The following is a 26,604-nucleotide window of genomic DNA, read 5'->3' as shown; positions in this document are numbered from 1 at the left end:
CTGAGAGAAATGTGGTTCTGCACAGCCCTAAATGTCATGATGCATTTTGAAAGAGCCCTGCATCGTTCTGCCTCTCCAGGGCCAGCTAAAAGCTCAAGCATGAACTGAAGTGCTGATACTTTTTCAACATGACAACTGGAGCAAAGACAATTTATTATACCCCTGGCAGCAGTTCCCCTTTTTTAAAAACCAAAACTAAAAAACTCATCATACATAATTAGATCAAGAAAGACACCTTCAGACCAGCAGCGTGAAGGTCAGGCAGGGAACACGTCTGCGAAGTGGAGAACAGATTTGCTGCTGGGAATAATTACTGAAATACAATCACAATCCAATTACTGCTGAGTGATAAAACATTTATTTAGAATGAAGTAAACACACCCCTTGTACTCTGCTGCAGCTCAGCCTGCTTGAAGCAGGAGGTAAGTTATTATGGACAATCATGGCAATGTTTAACACCAACTAATTTTGTAGAAAGAGAGGAATTCATAACTAGCCAGGCTAATCTATACACAGCTCACTGACAGCCAGCCTGGGTCTCAGTAATTCAGACTTCCTAGGGGGAAAAAAAGTGAAAATCTAAATCATGTTTGTGCTCTGTTTTGAAGATTACTGTTTGCAGCAGAGGAGACTGTGAAAACAAATGTTTCACTCCAGTGACATTGGCTTATTCAGTTCTTTTCTATTTACTTCCTAAAAAACTGTTCACTCAAAACAGAGCTAAATCCAGAGTGTCAGTTAAAATAATCACACTCATTTGTTCACATCTTGTGTTTCACCAAGAACTGCAGTATTTGCACTTGGCAGAAGAGATCTGCAGAGTCCCACCTGCCCAGGTCCCCCTGGATGGCATCCCTTCCCTCCAGCACATCAACTGCACCACACAGCTCAGTGCAGTCACTGATGAAAGGAACAACAGGGAAATTTATGTACTACAGAAGATCTTCTTGCTGCCCTTGATGTACCTAGCCATATTTAATTCTAGCAGGGTTTTACTTTTCCTGTCCTGATCACTGGCTGCTCAGACAATCTTTGTATTTCTTCCAGGTTACCTGTCCTTGCTTCTACCCTCTGCAGGTTTCCTTTCTGTGGCTGAGTTTGTCCAGGAGATCCTTGTTTATCCTCATGGCACTTTTGCCTGATTTCCCCATTGTCAGGATGTATTCATTGCTCCTGAGTTTGCAGGATGTCACCCTTGGGTATGAAGCAGCTTTTGGGCCCCTTTTCCCTCCATGACTTTATCCCATGATACTCTACCACACTCATTCCTGAAGAGCCTAAATCTGCTCTCCTGAAGTGCAGGGCCAAGAACTTTCTGTGTGACCTCCTCACTGTCCCAGTGAGAGGATGAGGGGAAATGAAGTGCTGCAAAGGGCACCTCAGCTGAACCAAAGGAAGAAAATTTCACAGCAGGGATGGTTGTGCAACAGAATGGGACTGGGGTGACTTTGCAAGGCCTTGAGCAACCAGATCTGACATTGCAGTTGTGCCATTCCAGGCAGCACTGCACACAGGGAATCAGAGGGAAAACACCAGAGCTCCCAAGTGTTCCTGTGCCACTCTTCACACCCACATCAGACACCACTCACCCTGCAGTCATCTCAGGGCTTGCAAACACAAGCAACATTTAATCACCAATTTTAGCACATTTAGTCACCAATTTTAGCACATTTAGTCACCAATTTTAGCACATTTAGTCACCAATTTTAGTACATTCAGTCACCAATTTTAGTACATTTCCACACATCAACACGCAACACTGCATCTTGGTGCTGCTTTGTTTTTTAACAGACATAAAGCAGAGATTGCTAACTGACAAAAAATGGGGAAAAAAAAAAGATGGCAATATAAAAGGAGAAATAGCTGTGATGCAGATCTAAGATATCTGAAATTTTAGTTGCTGCTGTGATCTCTGTAGGGGTGTGGATGCAGCAAGACCGACAGAAATGCTCCCGGAGACAGAAAGACATTACACCAAATCAATTATCATCCCAGCACCACTGAATTTCTTTTCGTCAATCTTAGCACTTAACAGCAGTGTCATCTTTCCAAAGATGACCTGCTATTAATTCAACACAAGAGTCACACCACTGTATCTTTAAAATTTTGATAACAGGCAGCCAAAGACAAAAATCGATCACTGCTATTTGCAGAAGCAGATGCTGCTGAAAGATGACACCGCACCAAATGCTTCTGTGCCAAAAAGCATTTAACTTCCTAATTTTATAGGGTTAGGCTAAAATACGAACATTTGACAGAAAGTGAGATCACAACTGTGGTGGAGAAGAGCCTTTTATGAGAAGGTCACCCCACAGTGACAAGAAAGGCTTCATTGCTGCATCTATTTTGGAATCTAAAGAGTTGCTCACAAGGATGAGCCATGAGAGCTCCCTGGAGCCATTAAAGGTCTATCATTTAGATATGCAGTCATCTTTGAGGAGCTATATTAATTACACAAATGGAACACCACAGCTCTGCTGGGGCTGGTCCAGCTGACTGCAGAATTGCAGGTTCAGAGTGGCTGTGCAGAGCTCAGCCTGCATCCTGTGAAGAGCAAAAGCTCTCCATGGAAAGCTCACAGGTGTTGCCTGGTTTTAAAGTCATGTTTAAAAAGTCTAAGAACATCAGTGCTGCTGTGTGTGAGAACAGAAAAAGGTGTGAAACTAGTGGGTGCAAAGGCAGAGAATGCTGTAAGTTGTGCACAACAAATATCCCTGTAAACTTTGATTCCTGTGCTATCCTTCAGCACTGGAAAGCAATGTCCAGCTGCATGTGGCAGTGTGAAAGCAGTGTGACAGTCCCCCTGCAAGGACAAAGAGCCCACACAAGCCAAAAGACAACTGACAGGTACAGGCAGGGCTCTGCACAAAGCCAGCACTGGATCCTCTCCTCTGCCAGGCTACAGCAAGGGCAATTTGTAAGGAAAAAAGAGAACAATCCACTCCTTTCCAAAAAATGTCACCTGTCTGAATAGTTGAGGGAATGGGTCAGTCTTAGAGGCTGACTGCAGCACACAAACCACCTCACATGAAGCAAAAGATGACAAAGAAGATTTGGAGAACCTCCAAGTCATTTGCATTTCCATATGATGCTGCAGAGAAAGCAGAATTATAAAGAAGAAACAACCCAGTCAATCAAACCAGCAAGAGATTTACTTTTCATTCCCAGCAGTAAAGAATATCCATGAAACCAGATCATTTGCCATCATCTAGTCCCAGAAATCAAAAGACTCATTTCGTTGATTTTGTCAAATTAGCTCTCACAATCGAAAATTTTCAGAAGCTCACAAGCTTCAAAGGATGCTTTCAAAAAGAAAGGGAGATTTACAAAGATCTTCTATCCATCTGAACAAGCTTGCTGAGCAATGAAACTAAAATTTCTGCTTTTCTCTAAAATTATTCTTCTCTACTCAAACTTGACATCAGAAGAATCTTTGTTTTATTATTCTTTCCTCCTGAAAGGGATTGCTGAGGTCTGCCTAGGGTGAATATTCTGGAGTTACAAAGCTTGTCATGAGAGGGAGAGTAAGAGAACCTCAGGAACACATTTTGTGTGCCTTTACTCAAGGCAGTTCATATAGTTAATACTTAAATAGCTGTTCTTGATGTCACGATTCCCTCCCTATACCACAAAAATTGGAGCTGGAGTTATGGCTGGGAACAGCCAGGGGATAATGCTACAAATTAATTTACATTAGTGATTTGGAACTAAAATGCAATGATCCTTGGTACATGTATGTATATTTGTCAAAAATTCAGAGGCTGCAATCTCTACCAAGCCTTAGTCCTCACTAGTCTCAGTGAGCTGCTGTTTTATAATCAATTATGTAGCTTTAAGACTGAAAATACATGCTTAGGATGCACAAAGAAGTGCCTGATGATCATGTGTAAGCAACACTTCATTAATATAAAATTTCAAATGGAACTGCAGTTTTCTTTGCTTTGGGCTATTTTTTAGAGATCACAGATGAACTTCAGCAGCTGGACAGAATAATTTGTACAGTCTGAAGAGAACTGAGTCGTTTTAAGCAGCAGAGCAGAGAGATGTCAAATTACTCAACCAGAGCAAAAACTGCTTCACTGTTAATAAGCTCATCCATGGCAAGAGGAGTTGAAATTTCCTCGTATTAGAAGCAGAACACGTAACACTTTTAATCTCTTTATGAGGACAAGTCTCCCCATAATTATGGCCTATCTCAAATTAAATCAAACCAAAACACTCCCAACAGGTTTTGCTATTAATAAGAAACTCCTAAATGAACATAAAAATCAACTTAAATCTCTTAATGAATAAGGTGTGAAAGACATCTAAGCAGAAGAGCACCAACACTCACCCAAAGCTGTAACATCTACAGTGAGAACCCTTCCAAAAATAGGGGAGGAAATCCTCACAGTAATTGGAGGTGCTTAAGGCTAGGTTACCTCCTTTTACATATCATCTGCTTTAAATCTCAGACATGATTATAAATACAGAGCAGCTTTCTTCCTCCATCACAGATTTTCAGTGGCCACCTCATGTCTTCCACCTCATTAGCCTGAACTGCTAATTGAGTCCAGCAGCCACAGCACGTGGCAGGCAGTGAGAGGAGAAGGTGTAGAGAGGAAGAAGTGAACATTTCCTATTCTGCATCCTCTGGCTCAGCTCCTCATAAATCTTAATGAGAAACAACCTCATCAGCAGGGATGTAGTCTTCACATCCAGCACCTGTGGGTGACAGCTCAGGCTCCCCAGATGGCACAGAACCAAGTCAGCACTTCCTCACTCCCTTTCTATTCAAAAGCCAGAAACTCATTTGCTTATCTGGAGAGAGCAGAAAAAAGCATTGCAATGAACATCTCTTTTCCCCTGAAGCTGGAAAATCTGCTGGTAGAAACAAATTTGGTTTTGAACTTCTGCAATGAAGGAATTTAAGAGTTTACACTTTTTCTTATTCCTGCTCAGAAGAAAGACTTTCTCCAGAATTTATTTTGATCCGATAGGGAGTTTATTCTGAGAAGAGACAGGTAAGCTCCAGTTTGCCTGTATGTGCAAATGCACAAATGTGCATAGGACAGAGATGTACTTACTAAGTGATTTACTATTATTCTGTCTCTTGGCTGAGTCTCCTGTACACTGCCTCCTGTGCAGTGCTCAGGACTCTGTTAATCACACCTCCCATCTTCTCCAAGAAGAATGCTTCTGGTTCAGAAAAAAAAAATCCTCTACTTTCTATCCCCCACCCCACTAAATACAGGAGTGCTCAATTATAAACTGTTAAAACCAGCAAAAAACACATACATTCTTTCCCAAATTTCAGTATCTCTGAAAAGATAAACAGATAATTAACTTTGTCTTAGCAATGAAGCTTTGTCAAATATGCTGGACAGCCAAAGATCCCCCTTAAAGCCTGGATTTAACTTCTCTTCATTCTCCAGCCTGCACAGAGACAGTATTTCAATTAACAGGGCCAGTGTTCAAAAAGAAAAACAAAACACACAACAAAAACTCCACAACTCCAAAATGGCAGCACTCACACCACCTCCCATCCCTCAGAAATGTTGTCTCCATGTTCACACAGCTTAAAACTCTCAAGCAAATTTTGTTGGCCATTGCTTATGTCAAGCTTGCCAGCATGGCTGCTATTAAAAGTCAAAAAGCAACAGGAACAATTCTCTGTGCAGATCTGTATTCTCCACATCCCAAGAGTGGCAGTAGGATGATTTTTACAGTACAAGAACAATTTAATCAATGTAGGAGTTTGTATAAGCAGCATGTTATTTAAATGCATAATGCTGGGAGTGTTTTATGGTTCAATTATGACTAAATGGACCAATTTGCTTTAAACACAGAACTGCACCACTGGACATTAATAACACTAAGTAGTGGGAAGCTGCTGCAAAGAGCTATTATTGTCCATGGAGAAAACCAGAGGCAAAACAAGAAGCTGTGGCCAGTATCTGTGACGCACACATGATGTAAATCCTGACAAGATGTGGAGTTCTTCTCCATGAGCAATTTGGGTAAGGTGCCACTGCACTTCTCTGGACAGCTGATGGTATTAGCACCTATGGATACCTCAGCTACACACCAGCAATATTTAGTCAATTACAATATTAATGCAACCACATAATCCTTCTGCCACCCATTCTCATTCTGCTGCTCACACTGCAGGTTTTACATGAAAAATCTCAGGTTAATTCATAGGGAAAAAAAATGTTTCCTGAGTCTTGGCAGAAACATTTCTCTGGCTTAGGTTTAAGTGTGACCCACTGGATGTCTGACACAGCCACTAAGATGACAAGCTTACTCTGAATCATTTCTCAAATAGGAAATTGCCAAGTTTGCATCTTAGCTCATTTAATTTGCTAATGAAGCCCAATTCCCCCTCAAAAGGGGAAATACTTTTTAAAATGACACAACCATGCTCAGCAGTGTGGGCATGGTAAAAGCACAACAAAACCCAAGCCACCTCAAACTGTTTAAGAATGAAGCCTGGATTCTTTTATTTTGAACACTTACAAAATAAAGGATTTTTACCAGTACATCACATTATCAAGGTAGAGACAACAATTAAAGCCTCTGGTGTACCTCTGCAGCAGACACTACACTGAACATGTGCCACAGGAACAAAAACCCCACACCCACATTCCTTCCCATCTCCAGATTCCTCATTCATCTCAACCCAAACACCAGACAGCCCAGCTCACACTACTGCTGGCAGTTCTGCATTCTCCAATATAATTCTCCAATTATTTGATGCTTAAACAAACAAGATGTACTTTAACAGAGAAAATGGGAGACTAGACAAACTAGATCCAATTTCACTTGGACCTGATCATATTGCAGTGTGCAAGGAAGACAACATTATTATAAAATTATGTTCCACTATTTAAATCAAAGGGACAAATTCATGCCAAGATTCCACTATCTAAACAAGTACAGCAAGTAAAGCAGAAAAAGGAAGAGTAAAAGCATAAAGAGTAAAAAATGCTTCACTGTTGACTAGCACTATATATTCTCTCATAGAAAAATTAAAAAAGGACATTTCCAGACATATTAACAGCTCTAAAGTTATTCCAGCTCTCAAGCACAATGGAAATGTCTGTTATTACAAATCATTGCTCATCTATAGTTCTCCAGCTACATTTAAAGTTTTCCTGGAATAGTTTAACTGCAATCCATAAGTAATCTTTCAGCAATTGATTTAGAAGTAAAATGTGTCGCAGCACAATTTAGTATCTGTGGTCTCAGGCAATCACTTGAGTGCTTTCAGAGTGTCTAACAGAATGTCACAGTGACATTTTTAATGCTGCCTGACTATTTATATTGAGTGCCCAGAATAAAGCCAAGCAAATGAAAGAATTTAAGCAAACACAATTACAGCTCAATTGACTGCAAAACAAAACTTCCCCTACAATGTAAAATACTGGAATTCAAAATTCTTCTGAGCCTAAGAAGTCACAAATTGATTTATGCAAGAATCACTTTCAAGTCTGCTGGAAGTTGTTTGCACTTTCAAAGCTATTGGAAGTTGTTTGCTAGAGATTTCTAAGACAATTCTATCTATAAGACACTGAAATACAACATTTTACACACTTTTTACATTAAACAGAAATACAAGCAAACAAAAAAACTACTTAAGACACAGATTTATTTTTTTAATTAGAAAGAAGGACTAGAACACAACTTCAGAAACCTGCAGTTAAAAAGCCCAGGACACCTAGGGAAGTTATAATTCCATGCAAAAAACAAACCAGAAGTTTTTTATTAACTTAAAAATAGGTTCTATTGTGAGTCATAACACAAACTCCACAAAAATATATAGATGCCTTTAAAAATATGATTCAATGAAGCTCCTTAAATCTCAGCTGTTCTCATACAGCATTATTAAATTTATATTTAAGATTACAAAAAACCATTTTCTCCAGAGGGTGCTGCAGCAGGCTGATGAGCTTTAGGGCTAAATGCATTTAACTGAATGCTGTGAATATATAAATGGTAAGATGAAAAATGGAGCTGCAGGGAATTCTCATGAAGGGCAAACTGCTCAGAGCCACTGCCTTGCATCCCCAAACCAAGCTGAGAACTGCTCCTTGCAGCAGGCAGCATTTCAGAGTTGCACTACCCAAGGAGGAGGAGAAAAGGGTGTTAAGGTACAGGTATCATTCTCATTAATATCAGACTGCTGGAGTGAAGCCACAAGCAGGCAGAATGCAGCACAACCTGCAGCAGAGTGGGGTCACAGGGTGTGAAGCCCATGGGCATGCAGTGGTCTCTGTGCCAGCCACCTCTCCAGGACCTCCAACACCTCCTGCAGCACCTCTGCCACACCTGGGAACACCCTGCACAGCATCCAGCACCTCTGCTGCTGCTGGGAACACCCTGCACAGCATTCAGCACCTCTGCCACACACCTGGGAACAAACACCCTGCACAGCAGCAGCACCTCTGCCACACACCTGGGAACACCCTGCACAGCATGTACCACCTCTGCCACACACCTGGGAACACCCTGCACAGCATGCAGCACCTCTGCCACACCTGGGAACACCCTGCACAGCATCCAGCACCTCTGCCACACCTGGGAACACCCTGCACAGCATGTACCACCTCTGCCACACACCTGGGAACACCCTGCACAGCATGTACCTCTGCCACACCTGGGAACACCCTGCACAGCATGTACCTCTGCCACACCTGGGAACAAACACCCTGCACAGCATGTACCACCTCTGCCACACACCTGGGAACACCCTGCACAGCATCCAGCACCTCTGCCACACACCTGGGAACTCCCTGCACAGCATCCAGCACCTCTGCCACACACCTGGGAACATCCTGCACAGCATGTACCACCTCTGCCACACACCTGGGAACACCCTGCACAGCATCCAGCACCTCTGCCACACACCTGGGAACACCCTGCACAGCAGCAGCTGAAGAACAGAGAGTCTTTAAGGAACCTGAAGTGTAAGGAGGGTTTAAAATAAAAGCTCCACTTTCCAGTCACGGAGATCTAAAGGTGTCAGAGCTTGTTGTGGAGCTCCCTCTTGAGGGTAGAGGCTGCCCTGTGCTAAAGGCATCGCTGCATCCTCATCACTGATTCTGCTCAAAACCAGAGCGTGTCCTTGCTAAAGAGACACTATCAAAGGCATCTTCTCAAGCCTCTGAACACCACACACAGCTCCAGGTGCTTTTGAGTTACAAGCACTGCAGCCTCAAAAAGACAGTGAGAAGATAAGCACATGTCAAACACCAAAGATAAACTGGAGAGGTGCTTTACTTACACAGGGCTGGCAGTGCAGGAGCACCACAAGCAAAACCTCTGCTACTGTGAGCCATGAAATGGAACAATACACACTGATGATGAGAAACTATCATTGCAGTCTGCTGGCAAAGAAACTGCAGCTTCACCAGGTTTATTTAATCCTGTTGAAATGTCCCTTTCTTTGGATGATATTTTAGCTGCCCTAAGCATCCATCCACCTCCTTGCTAGACCATTGTTCACCACACCATTGTCTTTGCTGCCCCCAGCTGCTACATGGACTGACACCTCTGGGTTTTAATGTGCTGAATCATGTTTACCACTGACACCTCTGGGTTTTAATGTGATGAATCGTGTTTATCAAAGTTTGGAAGAATCTTTAAAGGGAATCTGCTGAAATCTTCCTCTCAAACCCAACATCGTTTCATGAGCTTCAAAAGGTCATGACAGGGAAGAAGTTTTTAGCACAGAAATTCCTGAGGAAAGGATTTTTCCAAACTCCTGTGAAGAACAGCTAAAAGTTCAAGATCAGATGGCCAAGGAAGTCTTTGGAAGCAGTGCCAGAGCCAAGAGAACAAGCCTTGCATGTGATGGCCATACTTGAGTACTGCTGAGCCCTCAGTCAGCACTTTCCCCAGTCCTTGAGCAAACAAACATCCAGTTGAGTCATCCCTGACTACCTCTGCCTCAGGACTGCAAGGTTAACAAACCAGTGGGAATGGATTTCTATGAGAATCCATAATTCAGAAAAGATTCCTTTTCTTGTAGTCACACTTTTCTGGGAAAGCTCTCCCTGCCATTTCTTTAATCAAAGAAACATTTTCAGCCCTTTTCCAGCTCAAGCTGTAAGGTCCCCCACAGACTATCAGTCACATCATTTTACATCTTACATCCTCTGACAAGGCTTGTGGCATTAGTAAGCTTTTCCTGTTTTAGGGCAGCACGGATTTCAACTCCAATGTCTGAAACAGCAGCACAGCTCACTGGGCTGTCCTCAGTCACTACAGCAACACTAAAGAGGCTCACCAGTCTAGAGAGATGCCAATCCCTCCCCCTGCATGTCCTGCTGTGATGAAGCCTGCAATATATTTGGCATTTCATAAATCTGTCTCTTCACTGAATGCATCACTCCTAAAACAGACTTACTGCTTCCAGAGGCAGGTTACAGCCAGATCACCATCTAAAACAACACACATTTTGTGATTAACCGCTTGCTGCAGTCCTCCTCTACATTCTGTGAAAAATACAAAACCAGCAAAATAGAACTGACAAAAAACTCCCACACTACTAGCTAGAATCAGATCTTATTTGATTAACACAAAATGTGGAAATTGTGCACTTCAGCTATACCAAGAGCAAGACTACAAAGCATGGCTTGAAACTTGGACCTAGAAAGATTTCTCTACTGCCAGAGGGCACTGACCTAAGAGTTTTGGATCTCTACAACCACAATAATCTACCAAAAACATCAGAGCAGGTTGGGAATACATATCCCAGCCCACACAAAGATTGAAGCAATATTCCAGAAGTCAGAGATGTTGTCTTACTTTTCATGGTGCCCTCCTCCTCCTCCTCCTCGGTGTTGATGACCATGGTGCCCAGCTGGGACTCCAGGGTGCCCTCGTGCTCTATCATGGTGTTGGCTCCATCCCCCATGGTGCTCACAGCTCGGATGGTGCCGCTTTCATCCCCGCTCGCCCTCACCATGGTACCCGAATCTGTCTCGTCCTCCTCCTGTTCAAACATGCCACAAACAGATTTTACTCAGGGTGGTGAAGTCCCATGAACAGTGGCTGTATTTAAAGACAGAGGTTTTTACAAACACACACAGAAGCAACATTTGGTTTGTACACTTTGTTCTCTCCCTGTCATCTCCAGACAGGTAATGAAAACTAATGGATACTTTTCTGTCAGCATGGTAAATAAGAGAACAGATAAATAATCAGCAGAAACTTCTCAGTGCAGGTTGTACCTCATTTCTGAGCTGGTGAAGTGTCAGTCATTAGTGTTTGTATGCATGCAGGCAGTTCTGAGAGCTGACCAGCCCCCTGTTTCCAGTGGTACAGCTCACTGAGGAGTCACCAGAGACTTGACAGCACCAGGCCTAAGTCTGGAGAGTATGTGGCACCTGGAAATAAATGCCCCTCATCCTGCTTTTTTTGTTTTTGTTTCTAACATTTAGGTAGCTTTACTCATTATAAATTTTAGGAGCACTGAAGAAAAATCAACTATATTTGCAAATCTTTAAAAAGGATTCAGATAGATTATTAAAGTTTGGTACTTCTTCCAATGAAAATTACTTTCTATATTTCCATTTATTTAAAGGGACTAATAACAAAAGTTGGAATTACTGCCAAGGCTTAGGAGACTGATTCTGTAGGAAAACACAACCTCTTCAAGCCAATTCTGGCAGAACAACTTCCTGGCAGAGTTATGTTAGCCAAAGGCGGCAGTTTCATCAGGTGGTGTGTGCTTCACTAAGTGTGCATTCTGACTAGGATTTCATGAAGAACAGGGTCAAGATTTCCACAATCCACTTGTTTTTTTGGAAATGTGGACCAGTTATCCAACTGCATAAACAGAAGTTCCTTTTAGGTTTAGAGGAGAGATTCTAGGCATCTCACCTTAGATGAGATGCTCATGTTCTGCTCTCAGGATGAAGTTCACATTCTTTATGTGACCATGGCCTTACTGATCTGTGTTAGTGTTAGAAGGAAAACACACAGGTATTGCACATCAAGCTGCAATACTCCATCTCAATGCCATGGAAAGAGAAAAGTCACCTCTCCACGTTCTGGTGTCCCCAGCTTTTTACATGTTGTGTCAAGAGTGCGTAAAATTTACTTCCCAACCTCAAAACCAATAGCAAGAGAGGAGAAAACTACACAGGATGTTAATAGAGGAGAATTAATTTTGTGTGGAGTTGAGTGGGTGATAGGAAGTAATAAATCTGTTAGCTACACATCATTTAACAAAGCACTACATCAGAAGTTTCCACAGCACTTGGGAAGTGTTTGGGAAGCTTTCCTGCTAGCAGACACGGAGTAGAGAAGCTTCAGGAAAACACACACACCAACAGAGAGGACTCAACTCCACTACACAGACACCACCTCCCAGCACTGTGATCCAGGTCAGTCAGACATGAAGAGGGGATGGCAAAGACAAAACTCAGGGTAGGGACAGTACTGGTAGAATTGACATCATGGCAACATGACCAATAGTTACTTCCACACTGAATAAATATCCAGTCCTGGACTGCAAAACCAGCTGCACAGTGTGCTCAGCACAGACACTGTGGACCATGCTGCTCAAGTGCCCCCCTCAGCAGGGTTGGCACACAATGACTTGTGTTGCCCATTTCATTTATTCAGGCTGAAGCAGGCAGAGGTTCAAAAACCAGCTTTCAACATGCTTCCCAAATTCACATGCTGAAACAAAGAGCCAAACTGAAATCCACAGCAAGCCCTGAACACCTCCCATGCCCTCACCTCAGGCTTCTGTCGGTTGCTCTTGTGTTGAAGAAAGTTTCTATAAGGGATGTTCTAAAGCACAACAGTAAAACACAACAGACTTATATCACAGTGCATCAGAGATGATATTACTGTTCTACATGAGGAGAGCAGTCTAAGACCTGAGTCTACAATGAAAAAATTCTCACTACTGCACAAATAATATAATCCAACTGGGAAAATGAATCAATTCTGCACACAGCACTTTGCAGCCCTACTCAATCCCAGCTCTGAGGCTACACTATAATGTGAGCAGTACCCCACACATGCTGCCTGTCCCACTCAAATACAGCTTGAGCAGGGACCAAGCATTGGGTTACACAAGCATAAAGCAGAAAACTCCAGAACTAAGTCAAATCCACTGGCAATTGGACAAAATATTGCAAAAGCAAAACCGCAAGCAGTTAAGCCTTCTGAAAGGAGCAAGAGTTTGGACTTTCCACACGTGCTATTAAATACTCACTGAATTTTCTTCATCCTCTTGATCCAGCTCCCGCTGCTGTGCCTCCTGGCGTTTCAGCTTGATGTCCATGGCTTCATTAATCAGGTCCCGCAGAATTGATACTCCTTTGGCACTTTTAACAAATGGATGCTGTGAAATATTTTGGAAACAAATAAGCACTGCATCCAAAGCAGGAGAGAACAGTAGAACACTTACTATGGCCTACTTCAAATCAAATTAAGGTTTAACTTGAAACATTACTAAAATAAAATCCAGTTCTTCTGTTAAGACTTTCCACTCCTCCAAAGAAGATCAAGCTCCAAGGGCACAACTGATGTGAGACCTTGGGCTCATTCACCTCCTACAGCTCTACTTAGTTCTTTCCTTAGCTGAGCTGTCAAGAACCAATTACACAGACCATTACCATGCCTGGAGCATTTAGTCTGCCCTGTTTTGTGTTTTAAGAGACAGTTTCTTGGCTAGTGCTGGTGGGAATTGGAAAGTAAAACAACAAATCCAAACCAAACCAAAACAGCAAACCAACAACAAACTCTGAAAGCCAAAACAACAAAAACAACCCAGAGAAGAGAAAGGAAGTTGAAGTCAGATTGATTCTTAGAGAAGAACTGAAAAGTTGAAGTTGAGCGTGAGATTTTTAAAATGAGTTATTAAAAAGTAGAATCTGTAGGGAGCATGAGCAGCAAGAAACGAAACCAACATCTCTCAAGAGCCACACAGCAGCACATGGCAATACAGAGTTAATCACAGCACATGGCAAGCCTCCCCCAGAGCTCATGCTCTCCCAAGAAAAGGCAGACCTGCAGCAGCTGTGTTGCAGTGGCTCGCTGCTCTGGGCTCTTCACAAGACACTGCTTCACAAAGTCTCTGAAATTGTCTGACCACAGCTCTGGTTTCCTGAATGTTGGAGGTGGATTGGTAGGAATCATGAAAATTGCCTGAAAGCAGAAGAGTATTTCAGGTTTCCACAACAAAGCTTAAAACCAACAATTCAACATAAATACACCCAAACACATGTTGGTACTAAGGAACAGTGAACTTTTCAAGGTGCTGCCTCTGAGGAGTTTGTGCCAGTACTACACACAAATCTACTTACAGGGATCAAGTAGCAGAAAACCAGACTTTTCTCACACCTGGCTGAGCCATTATGTGCCCCAAAAGTGTGAATCTGACATTTTTCACGCATTTTAAAATGTGTGCTTGCATTAAAATATGTACATTGGATAACACAGCTGAAAATGTCCTTCATGTCCAACAAAGAGCATCAGCTATGTCTTAATAGAAAAGGATTGTGATTTTTTTTTATTCCTATGCAGATTCTTTTTGACAAAGATCTGCTTTTCATTTAATCAACAGTATAAAACTGACAGAGAACAACTTGTTTTATACATTAAAAGTAAGATTTCATGCTGATATATGGATGCTGATATATGTGATTCAGCCAGCTATGATATCAAACCTTTTCCATATAGCAATATATTTAAATCCTTACCCTCATGGGGTGAATATCTGCATAGGGTGGCTTTCCTTCAGCCATTTCTATTGCAGTGATTCCCAGGGACCAGATGTCTGCCACACAATTATACCCAATTTCCTGAATCACCTCTGGAGCCATCCAGAACGGGGTCCCTATGACTGTGTTCCGCTTTGCCATGGTGTCCTGAGAAGGGTAAAGATCCAGACAATGGCAACTGTATTAGCCACAAACAGTCATTAATGAATTATCACCCTAATTATCTTGCACACATGCAGATTATTCAACTCAGCAAGACAAGAATATGGAAGTTGGCAAAGAACAATTAAAACATGCTCACAGAATTTAAAAGTATCCTAAAAAAAGCAGCAAATGCTATTGCAAACCATTATTTAGTTGCAACAGCTTCTACAGAGGAAGATCTACTCTAATCCACTGCTGGTTTAGCATCTCATGTTGATGCAAAGTGCTAAAAACCAGCTATGAACAATTTGTCAATCTCCACAACCCCATCACACACAGGTTAAAAAGATAAACCCAGCCACCCTGGTTTTACTTACTGTAAGTTGTCCTGCCACTCCAAAATCAGCAAGTTTAGCATGTCCCTCTGTATTTAGCAATATATTTCCAGCTTTGATGTCCCTGTGTATTTTCCTCATAAAATGCAGGTACTCCAGTCCTTTCAGTGTTGATTGCACTATTGTAGCAATTTCCTCCTCTGTGAGCTGAAGAAGGGAAGAGTTACTGCCAACATACCAGAGGCTGAGACACAGCACTGTTGTGCTTTGGTCAGTGTTTTACTGAGATTCACTAATTGCTACTTAATTCCTTCACTAAAGGTTTCCATATCAGTGGGGAATTAGTGACTTACAGCAGAATTAGATCACAATCAGCACACATATTCACACTACCACATTTCACATCCATAACCCTTCCTCAACTAGTAATTCTCACCCTGCAATAACCAAAGTAAGGCAAAGTAGGGTCTTACTTGGAATCAATCTGGGTTTTCAGGAAAGCCAATACACCAAAACCTGCTCCACCAATTAAATCATGCAGATAACCAAAACTCAGTGTAATCAGTTTTCTCATTTTCAGAGGAACACCTCAGGTTATGACCAATGGTTGTGTCAGGCACTGAACACTGAGAATTATGCCCTAAGTACTCAGCTTCCTTGAGCTGCTGGACACCCACATTCCCATCCATACCCTGAAAGGAGAAAGGACCTACAGTTTTATTTCGTAATCGAATAATGTCAGACACGGATCCAGCGCCGCAGTATTCCATCACTATCCACAGGTCTGTGTTCTTAAAATAGCTGCCATAGTATTTCACCACATGAGGACTAGGGAAAAAAAGGAATAAAACAAAGGGTCAAACACCAGCAACCAGCATCACTGAATAAGCACAACACACTGCAGAAACCCTAAGTATGTTTTAGAAACTCACTGCTGAAGTGCCACTGACACATCAGAAGCATTACAGAACACCCAGAATTGTGCACAGGGCTCCCCAGTCCTGCCAAGCCTGATCCCACAGCAGGGCTCATATGACCTGCCAGTAAGTCACTGCAGGGAGCTAAACTGTCCAACAAATCCCACGGAAACAGAACGATTAGCCTTCAGTCTGGTTCAGCTCCCTGAACCAGGCTACAGCAGGGTCAGTGCTGGGGCAGGACGAGGGAATGGGAAATAGGCCACAGCAGTCCCTGGAAAAGCTGCTGCAGAATATTTGCAAACAAAGGGAAACATTAAATAAAGCCCACAATTTGTTGGAAAATAGCTATTATGTTCACTAAGGCAAATGTTCCCTCACTGCCACATTAACCCAGCTGTCTCTTCCATTTAGTCCAGGATATATTTTAGGATCTCAGTACAACCTAAGAAACTGTCTCAGTCAGCTCCCTGGCTGCCCAAAAAATAAACAACCTAGTAAAGCACACTGTTCAGAAAAACCACGTGTCCTCTGGAAAAGGTAAAGCAGAAACTAACAGAAAGACTGTCCCTGATTTGATGGGAATGGAGCTAAGGAACAAGAGTGTGTTTAATCTATTCTCTGCTGAACATTTTCTAATGAAAAAACTTTCAAACTAGCAAGTCAGTCACACTGCACATTGTCCCTTAATGCTTCAACAGGAAATGTGATGCTCCAGTGATTCACTCTCTCAACTACAAGGTCTCACTTTAGGCCTTACAATGCTAATATTTGATTTAAGAGAAAGTAGCAATGCATTTCAAGTCATGCAGTAAGATTTTCAAGGAACAATTTATTTTCAAGATACACTCTGCTGCCTGCCCCTAAGTCATCTTCATGTAACTACAGGGAGAGTGGAATGCAATAGAGTAAGTGACTGGACCACAGTTGTATACTGCTCATGTAATTTATTTTAAATGGTTTTCCAAGCAGGAAGCCCTTCAAAGTTGTGTTTCCTAAGGCCAGATTCATAACACCAGAAGAAATCAGGGTATTTTAAACCTTCAGCCTTGGACTTTGAGAGGATCTTCCCGACCCACAAGCTCTTCACTAAATCACTGCAGCATCTTATCCTATAGAAACATGCACCAAGGGGGACAGCCATCAGCACACAGAGCTGTCAGCAGGTTATTCTGGGGATGCTCAGCTCAGCAGACAGCTTGTGCTGCAGCACAGCCTGCCCAGGCAGAGCAGGACCAGGAAGGACAGTCCTGCCACCCGAGCAGTGACAGCACCGAGGCCGTGGACATGCAAGAGCAGCCATGCGTTAGTGGCTCTCACCCACGTGCCCTTGAAAAAAGAAACAAAAAACCTCCTTCTAGCAGTTCTCTGTGCCTTGCTGGGAAGCCACCAGCCCTGTGGGCACAGGAGTTGCTGCTCAGCACACAGCCAAGCTCCCACTGCCCAAAAAGCACCGGGTTGGGGCAGAGCTGGCAGCAAGTACAGGGTTACCCACTCAGCTCAGGGCTCTCTCCTGCTGCAAGCCACATTTCTGCTGTCTTACCTTTGCACTACCCAAATGGCCAGCTAAGGTGACTCAGTTGATACGGGGTAACTTGATTGTACAAGTCCAGCCTTTTAAAAAACATTTAAGGCAACATCGTGGCTTTTATTTGATTTAATGCCATGTCACAGGTGATATTTTTCCTTGCATCCATTAAAGGGTTTTGCAGTGCACACTTACCTGTCACATTGCTGCATTATGGATATTTCTTTAATGATCTCTTGCAGGTCAGATTCCACAGGAACTTGTTTAATGGCAACAACTTGCCCCGTTTCTTTATGGATGGCTTTGAACACGCTGCCATAAGAACTAGAAAACAAAACATTAAACGAACACTGAGAACAGCAACAAAATGCAAATGTTATGACTTTGCTTTTTGCAAGTGTAACCATCAGGTAAAACATTAACTATGCTTTTATTAAAAATATTTTGTGTTTTAATGTAAACTATCAGCCCACTAACTTCTAAACACTGCAATACAAGTAAGTCAGCACACTGAGTGAGACAGTGAGGAAAGAGCACACCATCATTACACTGACCATAGCTCTGGAATAGCCTTTTGCACTAATTCAACAACTAAAATTCTCTTTTTCCAGCACAGAGTGCAAGCTGAGCATCAGTAAGAACTACAAATCTGGTCAGAGAGGTTTGCTTGTTCCTGTCAGATATTATCATTCTTATTTCCAGCTGCTTTACTTACAGCAGCCAGGCAGATTTACAACTCAGTCTTTTCAAACAAACTGCTCAAGGCAGTGAACGTGTCACTCCTGGAGTGTTCCCATGCTGCTCTGCCTCACCAAAGGGCACAGTGCCACTGAAGTTCACTTCTACCAGGCAGATCCCCCACAAGAGGTACCAGGGATGAACTACAAAATCTCTCGAGTTCCCACAGAGCTCTACCAACTCCAGGCTGGCATTTTTCAAGAACTTTCTAACTCCCTACTGCTGACACATAACCTGCTATTTGGATTAAGATTGGGAAACAAATTCTTTATTCTGTTATTAACCAAACACTGTCACTGTATCAGCAGCTACCTTTCAGAAACAGGACCATGGCAAAACTGAAACATCAGAGTCCACTGAACACACCTCTACACAGATGTGTTCCCAGAAAAATGTACATTTGGCCCCCTGGAACACAACACATACCCTTCTCCAAGCTTCTCCAGGACATCAAATACTTCTTCAGGTTGTTTGGTTAAACTGTCTTCATCTAACTTCTTCAGCTGCCTGTATAGGTAAGGAGAGAGAAATTATTACATTTAATGTTATGGCAGTTTGGGCTCTGCTGAAATAGGAGAATAAATAGCACCACTTAAGAATACAAAAGGTTTGGCATGAAGTAAATTGATTATGAAGTAAGTTTATTCCACCTGAGGAGGAGACAATATTATTAGCATCCAATAGCAAAAAAGGACTGGGAATTAGAAAGAATAGAATGTGAGCAGGCACACAAATCGACAGCTCCTCTTGGCAGAAATTAGTTTCAGGATTTATGTGCTGGTGGTCATATCTCAGCATGGCAGATCTTGAAGCCATTGAACATATCTACTAAATTTCAATATCTGGAATGGAAGGATACCTACCAAGGCCATAAAAAATGGGCGTATAATACATTTAATGGGAGGCAGAAGACAATACTGCTCTCACCTGTACATTTTTAACAACAAAACTTCAGATCTTAACTTCATGGGCCTGGACATATCCTAGGAAAATTCTACCAGGAAAAAGGAAACTGTATCTGACTATCAGGATCTTAATGCCATCCCTATTAAATGTATTGCTAATAAGAGCTAGCTGAAATAATTTCTAGGAATAAAAACCTGCCATGTGCTGTGACTCTTCACATGGCCCCCCTTTCCCCCAGCACAGCTTTTAGGGACATCCAAAAAAAGCACAAAGCAAAGCAACAAGAAGATCAATCATATTTGTTTGAGTCTACACTGGAAAGCTGTTGACCAAACCTCCTGAAACAGCTAAGGACTACATAACAAAAAGGTCTGAAAACAGTATTTTATTGTCAGTGGTAAGAGTATCCAACAGCCCACAAACAAGCGCTCTTTCATTTTCACATGAACTAAAAAAAATCTGAAACGACAATAAACAAAAACCAGCCAACAAAACCCCCTCCAAGCTCCCTAAACCAGCTCATACAAGTTTTTTAGACACAGAAACTTAATAGTCTCAGAGTTTTTAGCACTGACTGGTGTTTAAAGTAAAACACACGTGGTTGTCTGCAACTGCAAATTACTCCCGAAAGCTCTTACAACTGCTGCTGAAGATCAGGACTCCGGTCACAGGAATACTAATTTTTATATTAAATATACAACGTTTTCCTCCAATTTCTTCAGAAACAGAGTGGAAAACCATTCATCGATCCCTGGCTATTATGTTTATGTACAAAAGCCACATGGGAGGAGCAGCTCACGCATGGAGCACATACAATGGCTTCCTGAAGCAGAGGAAACATTATATAGAAGCAGACTCAGGAAGTGGTGAAATACTGAAAGTAGCTGCTGGCTTCCCTGCTCAGATAAGCATTAAACAGAATTTACTTGTCCCTGTGAAAACGGAGAGGGAAGAAGGAGTGGGAAAAGGGGACAAACAAGTAATACATGCACCAGAAAACACATAAACCACCATTTCCAAGGAGCCCAAAAAGTGGTGACGCAAGAGGCAGATTCTTCTTGCTAAAGGCCTAATTCTACTGGTGTAAAAGGAGGGAAAAACAAGGCTTTTCATGTCCTCAAACACAATAACCAGACTAGGTTCACTTGCAGTGAGCAGCCTAATTCCTGCTATGGAGCAGGAGCCCAATCACTTCATGCTGTCCTGTTCCACAGAGCGCACTCGCTGCTGTCTGACACAGCCGCTCTCCTGCATGTTTGTACCACAGCAACACAAACCCCATCTCACCTCTGCTGCTGTTCAGATCTAATCTTAATCACCTGCCCGTAAACTCTGCCATAAGCAATTATAGAATAAAACCGAGTGCCTTGGTTTTTGGTTTTTTTTTTTAAAGAATATACATCACTGCTTAACCAAACGGGCCAATACCACTGGGGACCAGCGCCTGCAGCTTCCTTTGTTCGCTGCCCAAGCGCTGCCTGGGCCCCAGCTGCGAACCACTGATAGGATTCTGTCACCGACAGGGTTCTGTCACCGACAGGGTTCTGACACCGACAGGGTTCTGTCACCGACAGGGTTCTGTCACCGACGGGATTCTGTCACCGACGGGATTCTGACACCGACAGGGTTCTGACACCGACAGGGTTCTGTCACTGATTGGATTCTGTCACTGATTGGATTCTGACACCGACAGGATTCTGACACCGGCAGGGTTCTGACATGGACAGGGTTCTGACACCGACAGTCCATTCAAGCTGAGCTCCATCTCTGTCCCGCAGCCCGACAGGGGACTCACGGCTCCATGTGCGGTCACCCCGACACCCCCGAGGGTCCAGGCTCGATGTGCCTGGTGTGCCCAATGTGCCCAGTGTGTCCGGTGCGCCCGGTGTGTTCGGTGTGCCCGGTGTGTTCGGTGTTCCTGGTGTGCTGGCGGCAGTGCCAGGGCAGGGCACCGCGCCCGGACACGGCACCGGGGGCACAGACCCCCTAACCCTAACTCTAACCCAAAACTCACCCAGGGACAGACGCGACGGGAGAACGAGTGACCGGGGCTTTGTCACCGCACCGGCACGGGCCAGCACACCTGGAACGCCGCGGTACCGGCGGCAGCTCCCGCAGCAGTGCCCGCTCCCAGCGCTCCCGTTCGCGCTGTTCCCCCACCGGAGCGCGGTGCTGGCCCCGCAGGGACCCGAAAGCGCTGCCAGGTGCCTCGGGACTGCTGCCCACAGCCCCGCGGCTCCGGAGAACCGAGCGAGCCGGAGCTCGGCGCGCCCGCGGCCCCGCTCCGACAGCAGGGCGGGTGCCACGGGCCGGAGCGTCCCCGGCCCCGGCAGGGACACACCCCGCGCTTACCGGCGCGGGTTCCGCAGCTGCACCGTCTCCATGGCGCTCTGTCGGCCAGCCGGGTCCGTCCGTCCGTCACTGCTCCATGGCACCGCTCCGCCGCCGCTTCCGCCCGCCGCCGGATGCCAGCGGGAGCTCCCGCCCGCTCTGCCGGCAGGGGCGCGGCTTCCCGGGCGCGGCGGCGCGATGGCCGCGTGCCCCGATGCGCTGCGCCGGGCCGGCAACGAGGAGTTCCGCCGCGGGCAGTACGGCCCGGCCGCCGAGCTCTACTCGCGGGCGCTGGCGCAGCTGGAAGCCACAGGTAGGGCACGACCCGGGGCGGGCGAGCGAGCGAGCGGGCGGGGGCAGCGCTCTGGATCCCGGCTGATCCGCGGCTGCCCCGCGTGTGCCCCGCGCAGGGGATGCCAGCGCCGAGGAGCGCAGCGTGCTGCTGGCCAACCGCGCCGCCTGCCACCTCAAGGACGGCGCCTGCAGCCTGTGCGTGGCTGATTGCACCAGGTGAGCGGGGACAGGCGGCGGGGCCGGGAGAACGCTCGGTCCCGGGCCGAGCAGCCCCGGAGCGCGCTGCTCACGGCGCTCTCTGCCTTCCCGCAGCGCCCTGGAGCTGGTCCCGTTCGGCATCAAGCCCCTCCTGCGGCGGGCAGCGGCGTACGAGGCTCTGGAGCGGTACTCGCTGGCCTATGTGGACTACAAGACGGCGCTGCAGGTGGATTGCTCCGTGCAGGCGGCACACGATGGGGTCAACAGGTGAGGAGCGGTGCCCGGTGCCCGGCGGGAGCGCGGGGATGCGGCGCTGGGAGCTGCTGCTGCAGCCGTGCTCATCGCGGCAGCACCGAGCTGGGTCCCAGGCACACGAGTGGGGCAAAGCCCGGCTGTGCTCCCTGTGTCTGCCAGTGCCTGTGGCTTGTTTCAAGGTGCTGGTTCCAGGTCTGGGAGCGATTGCTGTGGGACTGTTTTTGCTTTGCTCAATGTCTGGTTTAAAGGAAATAATAAGCTAAAGTTCAGTACCCTGTCCTTTAAGCCTCCCTGTGTTTACAGGCTGCTATAGTCCTGTTCTCTTTATAGTGCCCTCTGCTTTGGTTCATGGCTTGCCAGACCAAGGAATGAAATGCATGGCTCTTGCTCACCTGAGCAGTCACAGCCCATGTCCTGTTGTATTTTTAGCCCTGCTGGTGTGAAGATAATCTTTTTGAAATGTCCTGTCTGTAGACTGAACCTAGCTGAGATGCATGTAAAGAAATCAGGAGACAGAGGGATGCTGTTCTTGTTACACAAGGCAGGTTAAAAGTGACCCTGCTGGCTACTGCGTGGCCCATCCAGCCAACAGCCAGGGTGATGGGAGCTGTCTCTTCCAGGATGACTAAAGCCCTGCTGGAGAAGGATGGTGTGAACTGGCGTCAGAAGCTCCCACCAATCCCCACAGTGCCTGTTTCTTCCCAGATGAGGTGGAGCACTCCTTCTGCCCAGGCCCCTGGGGCAAACACTCCTCCTGCAACTGCACCACAGGGAGAACGAGGTGGGAACGTGCCCTTGGGCTGGCTGAGAGCCCTGGAGCTCCCCAGGGTGATGAACAAGACAGCTGCCACACCTGCTTGGTGTGTCTGCAGCCAGGGCTCAGGCCTGGAAAAACCCAACTCTGGCTCTGCTGCAGCCTTTTCGGTTGATTCTGGTTCCTTTGATGTCTCTATGTCTTGCCTCTGGTATGGGGATATTTGTTTTCTGTGAGGCTGTGATGTTCTTGTTGGTTTTATAGAGTTCTGTATCCTTTCACACCATTTCTAGACGAGACTGCTGCTGGCGTGGAGAGAGCTAGAAAGCTTAAGGAAGAAGGAAATGAATTTGTAAAGAAAGGAAATCATAAGAAAGCACTTGAGAAGTACAGTGAGAGTTTAAAACTCAACAAGGAATGTGCAACTTACACCAACAGGTACTGTTCAGCTCTTTGCCCAACTACTTTTTTGTTCTGTATAAAAGCCACCAATGGTACTTCCTGGCAGAACTATTTAATGTTTGCTCTCCAACTAATGAATAAAACAAAACCACCCCCTGAGGTTCACCCCAAGTGCAGCCTCCCTTGTTGTACAACATTCTTTGATCAGGTACTACAGAACCCCTTGGGGACACTCCCCTCTGGGCTGCCAAGGGATTTCTCCCTTGACTGCTTTGTCTGACAGGTCTGGGGTATGTTGAGCAGTCTTTGCTCTCCTACAGACCACAAACTGCAGACTGCTGTTCTTAAACACTCAGAGTACTTCTAAGGCAGTTGTAGCAAGCAGAGCATATGCTGCACTGGCAGAGGCAGGAACCTGCATCCTCAAAGTGCCAGTGCAGGTTCTTTAGCTTTAGAGCAACCTGCTCTAAACACCTTTATTTTTGTTTCTTTGAAAAAAACCATTTGCTATTTTTCCTCCCTGTAAGTGAAACAAACTGGAGCTCAATAAGTAAGATGGCATAGCAATGAGGATGGTTTTGGAGTCCAGCTTTGTGCTGCACTGGCAGCTCTGTCTGATGCTGCCAAAGGTCTCTAAGCAGCTGTGTGTGTTGCAGAGCTCTCTGTTACCTGAACCTGAAGCAATACAAGGAAGCAGCACAGGACTGCACCGAAGCTCTGAAGTTAGATCCTGAGAATGTTAAGGCACTCTACAGGCGTGCTCAAGCACTTAAAGAACTGAAGGTAAGTCAGGAGTTTCTGAAGGGCTTTAGGCTAGGACTAGATGGCTGTTGATGCATGATCAGAGCCAGAGCTACCCTTTAGGGCTTGTTTCTGTGCTAGACAACATCTGCCATCAGCCTTTAAGGACTAAGAGTCAGACATCACACTTTGCTGTTTGAATCACATGAGTTTGTTAGCATCAAGTCCTGTTTCTAGAGATGCTGAAGGCAACTGTTTTTCACAGAATCACAGACTTTGCTGAGTTGGAAAGAGCCCACAGGGATCCTCAATTCCAGCTGCTGACCCTGCACAGCACCACCCCCACAATGACACCCTGGGCCTGAGCATGTTATCCAAACACTTTTCTGATTCTGTCAGCCTTGGTGCTCTGACCCCAGCCCTGGGGAGCCTGTTCCACTGCCCAGCCACCCTCCTAATACCCAACCCAAACCTCCCCTGTCACAACTTCCCTGCTCACCACAGTTGTTGAGCTTCATCTTTTTTGTCTCATGGGGAATTCTGGAGTACATATTGCATTGGTGGTGGACTCAGAACACGCTTGAGTGATGAAATTATCTTCTCAGCCGCAGTTGGAGCATGTTTTAGAACAGCTACATCAATGTCAGTGCTTGAGCAGTTACAGAGAGGGAGTCACAGGCTTAATTGTGCTTTGTTACTGAGCAGTAGTTCTGCCTTAGACTGCCCTTTTAATGCACTAACCCTTCAAACACACCCTCTCTAGGATTACAAATCAAGTATTGCCGACATCAAGAGCTTGTTGAAAACTGAACCAAAGAACACAGCTGCACTGAGATTACTGCAGGAGCTGAACAGAGCCTAGAGTAACCAAGCAACAAGGAAAGCTTTCTTTCCCACTGCAGAGGAAAGCTTTCTCCCTTCTGCTGTCGATACAGGATTGGTGTTGAAATCTCTCTTCCAGTGCTGCTGAGATCTAAGAGGTTCTGTACCAGCAAAATGATTGTTAAGACATAATCTGTATCAAACTCTGTTAAGCTAGCTCTATGATCATGCATAGCTTTAATGCCCCTCCCTAAGAGGCATTTAGGTTAATTTTCCTGGTTGAAGTCAACTTGCCTCTAACTATTGGCCTCAGGGACTCTTTACATGTTGGCTAAGATGCACAGGAAGTGGCTGTTCCTGTCTGAAGAGCTGCAGAGGGGTTTTAGTCCATATTCAGGTGACAGTTTTGCTGCATTTGTGCTGCTATGACTGAAAGAAAGACGCTGCAAGAACTGCTGTAGTTGCCAGAGCACCACATACCCTCTTTGTGACAGGGGCCCAGTTACTTGCACAGGGTCAAGCTTGTTCCCTCTCGTCCTTGATGCCTGCTGGCCCTCAGCTGGGTTCTGCTGCTTCGTGTGGCTGGGCAGATGTTTACAGTAGCAGCTTTCTTTAATTATTCTGCACATTTAAGAAAATAGCAGCAAGTTAATTCTGCCTTGTTACACTGTGCACTGTTCTTTCAGATTCTGGGTGCTTGGGAATTTTGCAATGGTTTTGTGTCTTGTTTTTTTTTGGTTTTTTTTTTTTTTTTAATAAAACACTTTAGCTCCTCTGTGCCTTTTGGAGCAGTTGCTGTGGGGTGTTACAGGGGGAAAAATATGCAGTAACACCCCAGCTGAGGTCTGGCTTACTACTTCAATGCATGTTTGACTTTCTCCTTCTCTGGTATTGATGGCACTGATTTAAATGGTAGATAGAGATACTTGGAGTTACTTCGAAGCTGTTAAATCCTTTTCTCATTAAAGCCATGCTATTTTCACTCTAGCCTGTGTTTTTTGTGATGGATGGAATAGGGGAAGGGAAGCACTTGTTTGACCACTTCATACTGTCCCTTCTGTTTGTCAAAGGACTTCAGGCAGTGCACAGTGCCTTGCTCTTTCAGACTGTGACTCTGCTCATAGTGGCCATTAAAGTTAGAGTTCAGAGCAGCAGGAAGCCTACAGCTGCAGGGACATGGGGCTGGGAAAGGCATGCCAAGGAGAGCCCAGCACTGCTTCAGGGTTTCCAGCCATTGCTCAGCCTTGGACTCTGCCTCAGCTCCTAAGATGCTGGGCAATGCTAGACCTAATCCAGCTCATAATACAGACCAGGAGGCAGAAGCTAGCCCTTGGTCAGGGTTCAAAACTATTTAATTCCCACTTTGTCCCTCCCAGCAGTATTTCAGGTACCCCACTGAATTAATTTAGAGAGCAATCCCTCTAATGCCATTGAAGACAAAGACTTCTTACCTTAGGCTGACATTAAACAGCTTTTTGTAGGTCCCAGGGCTGTACTCCATCAGCTGTAATGG

General features: G+C 45.0%; 2 protein-coding genes across 3 annotated transcripts in view; one reads left to right on the top strand and one right to left on the bottom strand.

Annotated features, from left to right (window-relative positions):
* STK4 (serine/threonine kinase 4) overlaps positions 1-21,752 on the bottom strand; it is a 47,187-nt gene extending 25,435 nt beyond the window's left edge. The window contains exons 1-10 of one of the 2 annotated variants that reach the window (XM_033075004.1): positions 21,647-21,752; positions 18,815-18,895; positions 17,846-17,974; positions 15,919-16,033; positions 15,248-15,412; positions 14,706-14,873; positions 14,014-14,151; positions 13,217-13,345; positions 12,733-12,786; positions 10,792-10,978 (exon numbers count right to left, since the gene is read on the bottom strand). In XM_033075004.1, the coding sequence (XP_032930895.1) occupies positions 10,792-10,978; positions 12,733-12,786; positions 13,217-13,345; positions 14,014-14,151; positions 14,706-14,873; positions 15,248-15,412; positions 15,919-16,033; positions 17,846-17,974; positions 18,815-18,895; positions 21,647-21,678 (1,198 nt within the window). In that variant the 5' untranslated portion in view covers positions 21,679-21,752. The remainder of the gene's footprint in view (positions 1-10,791; positions 10,979-12,732; positions 12,787-13,216; positions 13,346-14,013; positions 14,152-14,705; positions 14,874-15,247; positions 15,413-15,918; positions 16,034-17,845; positions 17,975-18,814; positions 18,896-21,646) is intronic. The other variant, XM_033075005.1, reaches the window with a different exon arrangement.
* Positions 21,753-21,822: 70 nt separating this feature from the next.
* TOMM34 (translocase of outer mitochondrial membrane 34) lies at positions 21,823-26,078 on the top strand. Its single transcript, XM_033075332.1, has 7 exons — positions 21,823-21,938; positions 22,036-22,135; positions 22,232-22,384; positions 22,993-23,153; positions 23,420-23,564; positions 24,185-24,311; positions 25,033-26,078. The coding sequence occupies exons 1-7, from the start codon at positions 21,824-21,826 to the stop codon at positions 25,129-25,131; spliced, it is 900 nt and encodes a 299-aa protein (XP_032931223.1). The 5' UTR covers position 21,823; the 3' UTR covers positions 25,132-26,078.
* The last annotated feature ends 526 nt before the right edge of the window (positions 26,079-26,604 follow it).

Source organism: Catharus ustulatus, chromosome 17 (genome assembly GCF_009819885.2).
Source record: "Catharus ustulatus isolate bCatUst1 chromosome 17, bCatUst1.pri.v2, whole genome shotgun sequence".
NCBI classification, from domain to species: Eukaryota; Metazoa; Chordata; class Aves; order Passeriformes; family Turdidae; genus Catharus; species Catharus ustulatus.
Note: the sequence above shows the minus strand (reverse complement) of the source record. Positions and strands in the feature narration are given on the sequence as shown.

Excerpts from the sequence above, each read along its gene's own strand:
- TOMM34 (XM_033075332.1), top strand. The coding sequence starts at position 21,824 with ATGGCCGCGTGCCCCGATGCGCTGCGCCGGGCCGGCAACGAGGAGTTC. Across the intron at positions 21,939-22,035 it reads GGCGCAGCTGGAAGCCACAG|GGGATGCCAGCGCCGAGGAG; the intron begins GTAGGGCACGAC and ends TGCCCCGCGCAG. Across the intron at positions 22,385-22,992 it reads GCACACGATGGGGTCAACAG|GATGACTAAAGCCCTGCTGG; the intron begins GTGAGGAGCGGT and ends TGTCTCTTCCAG.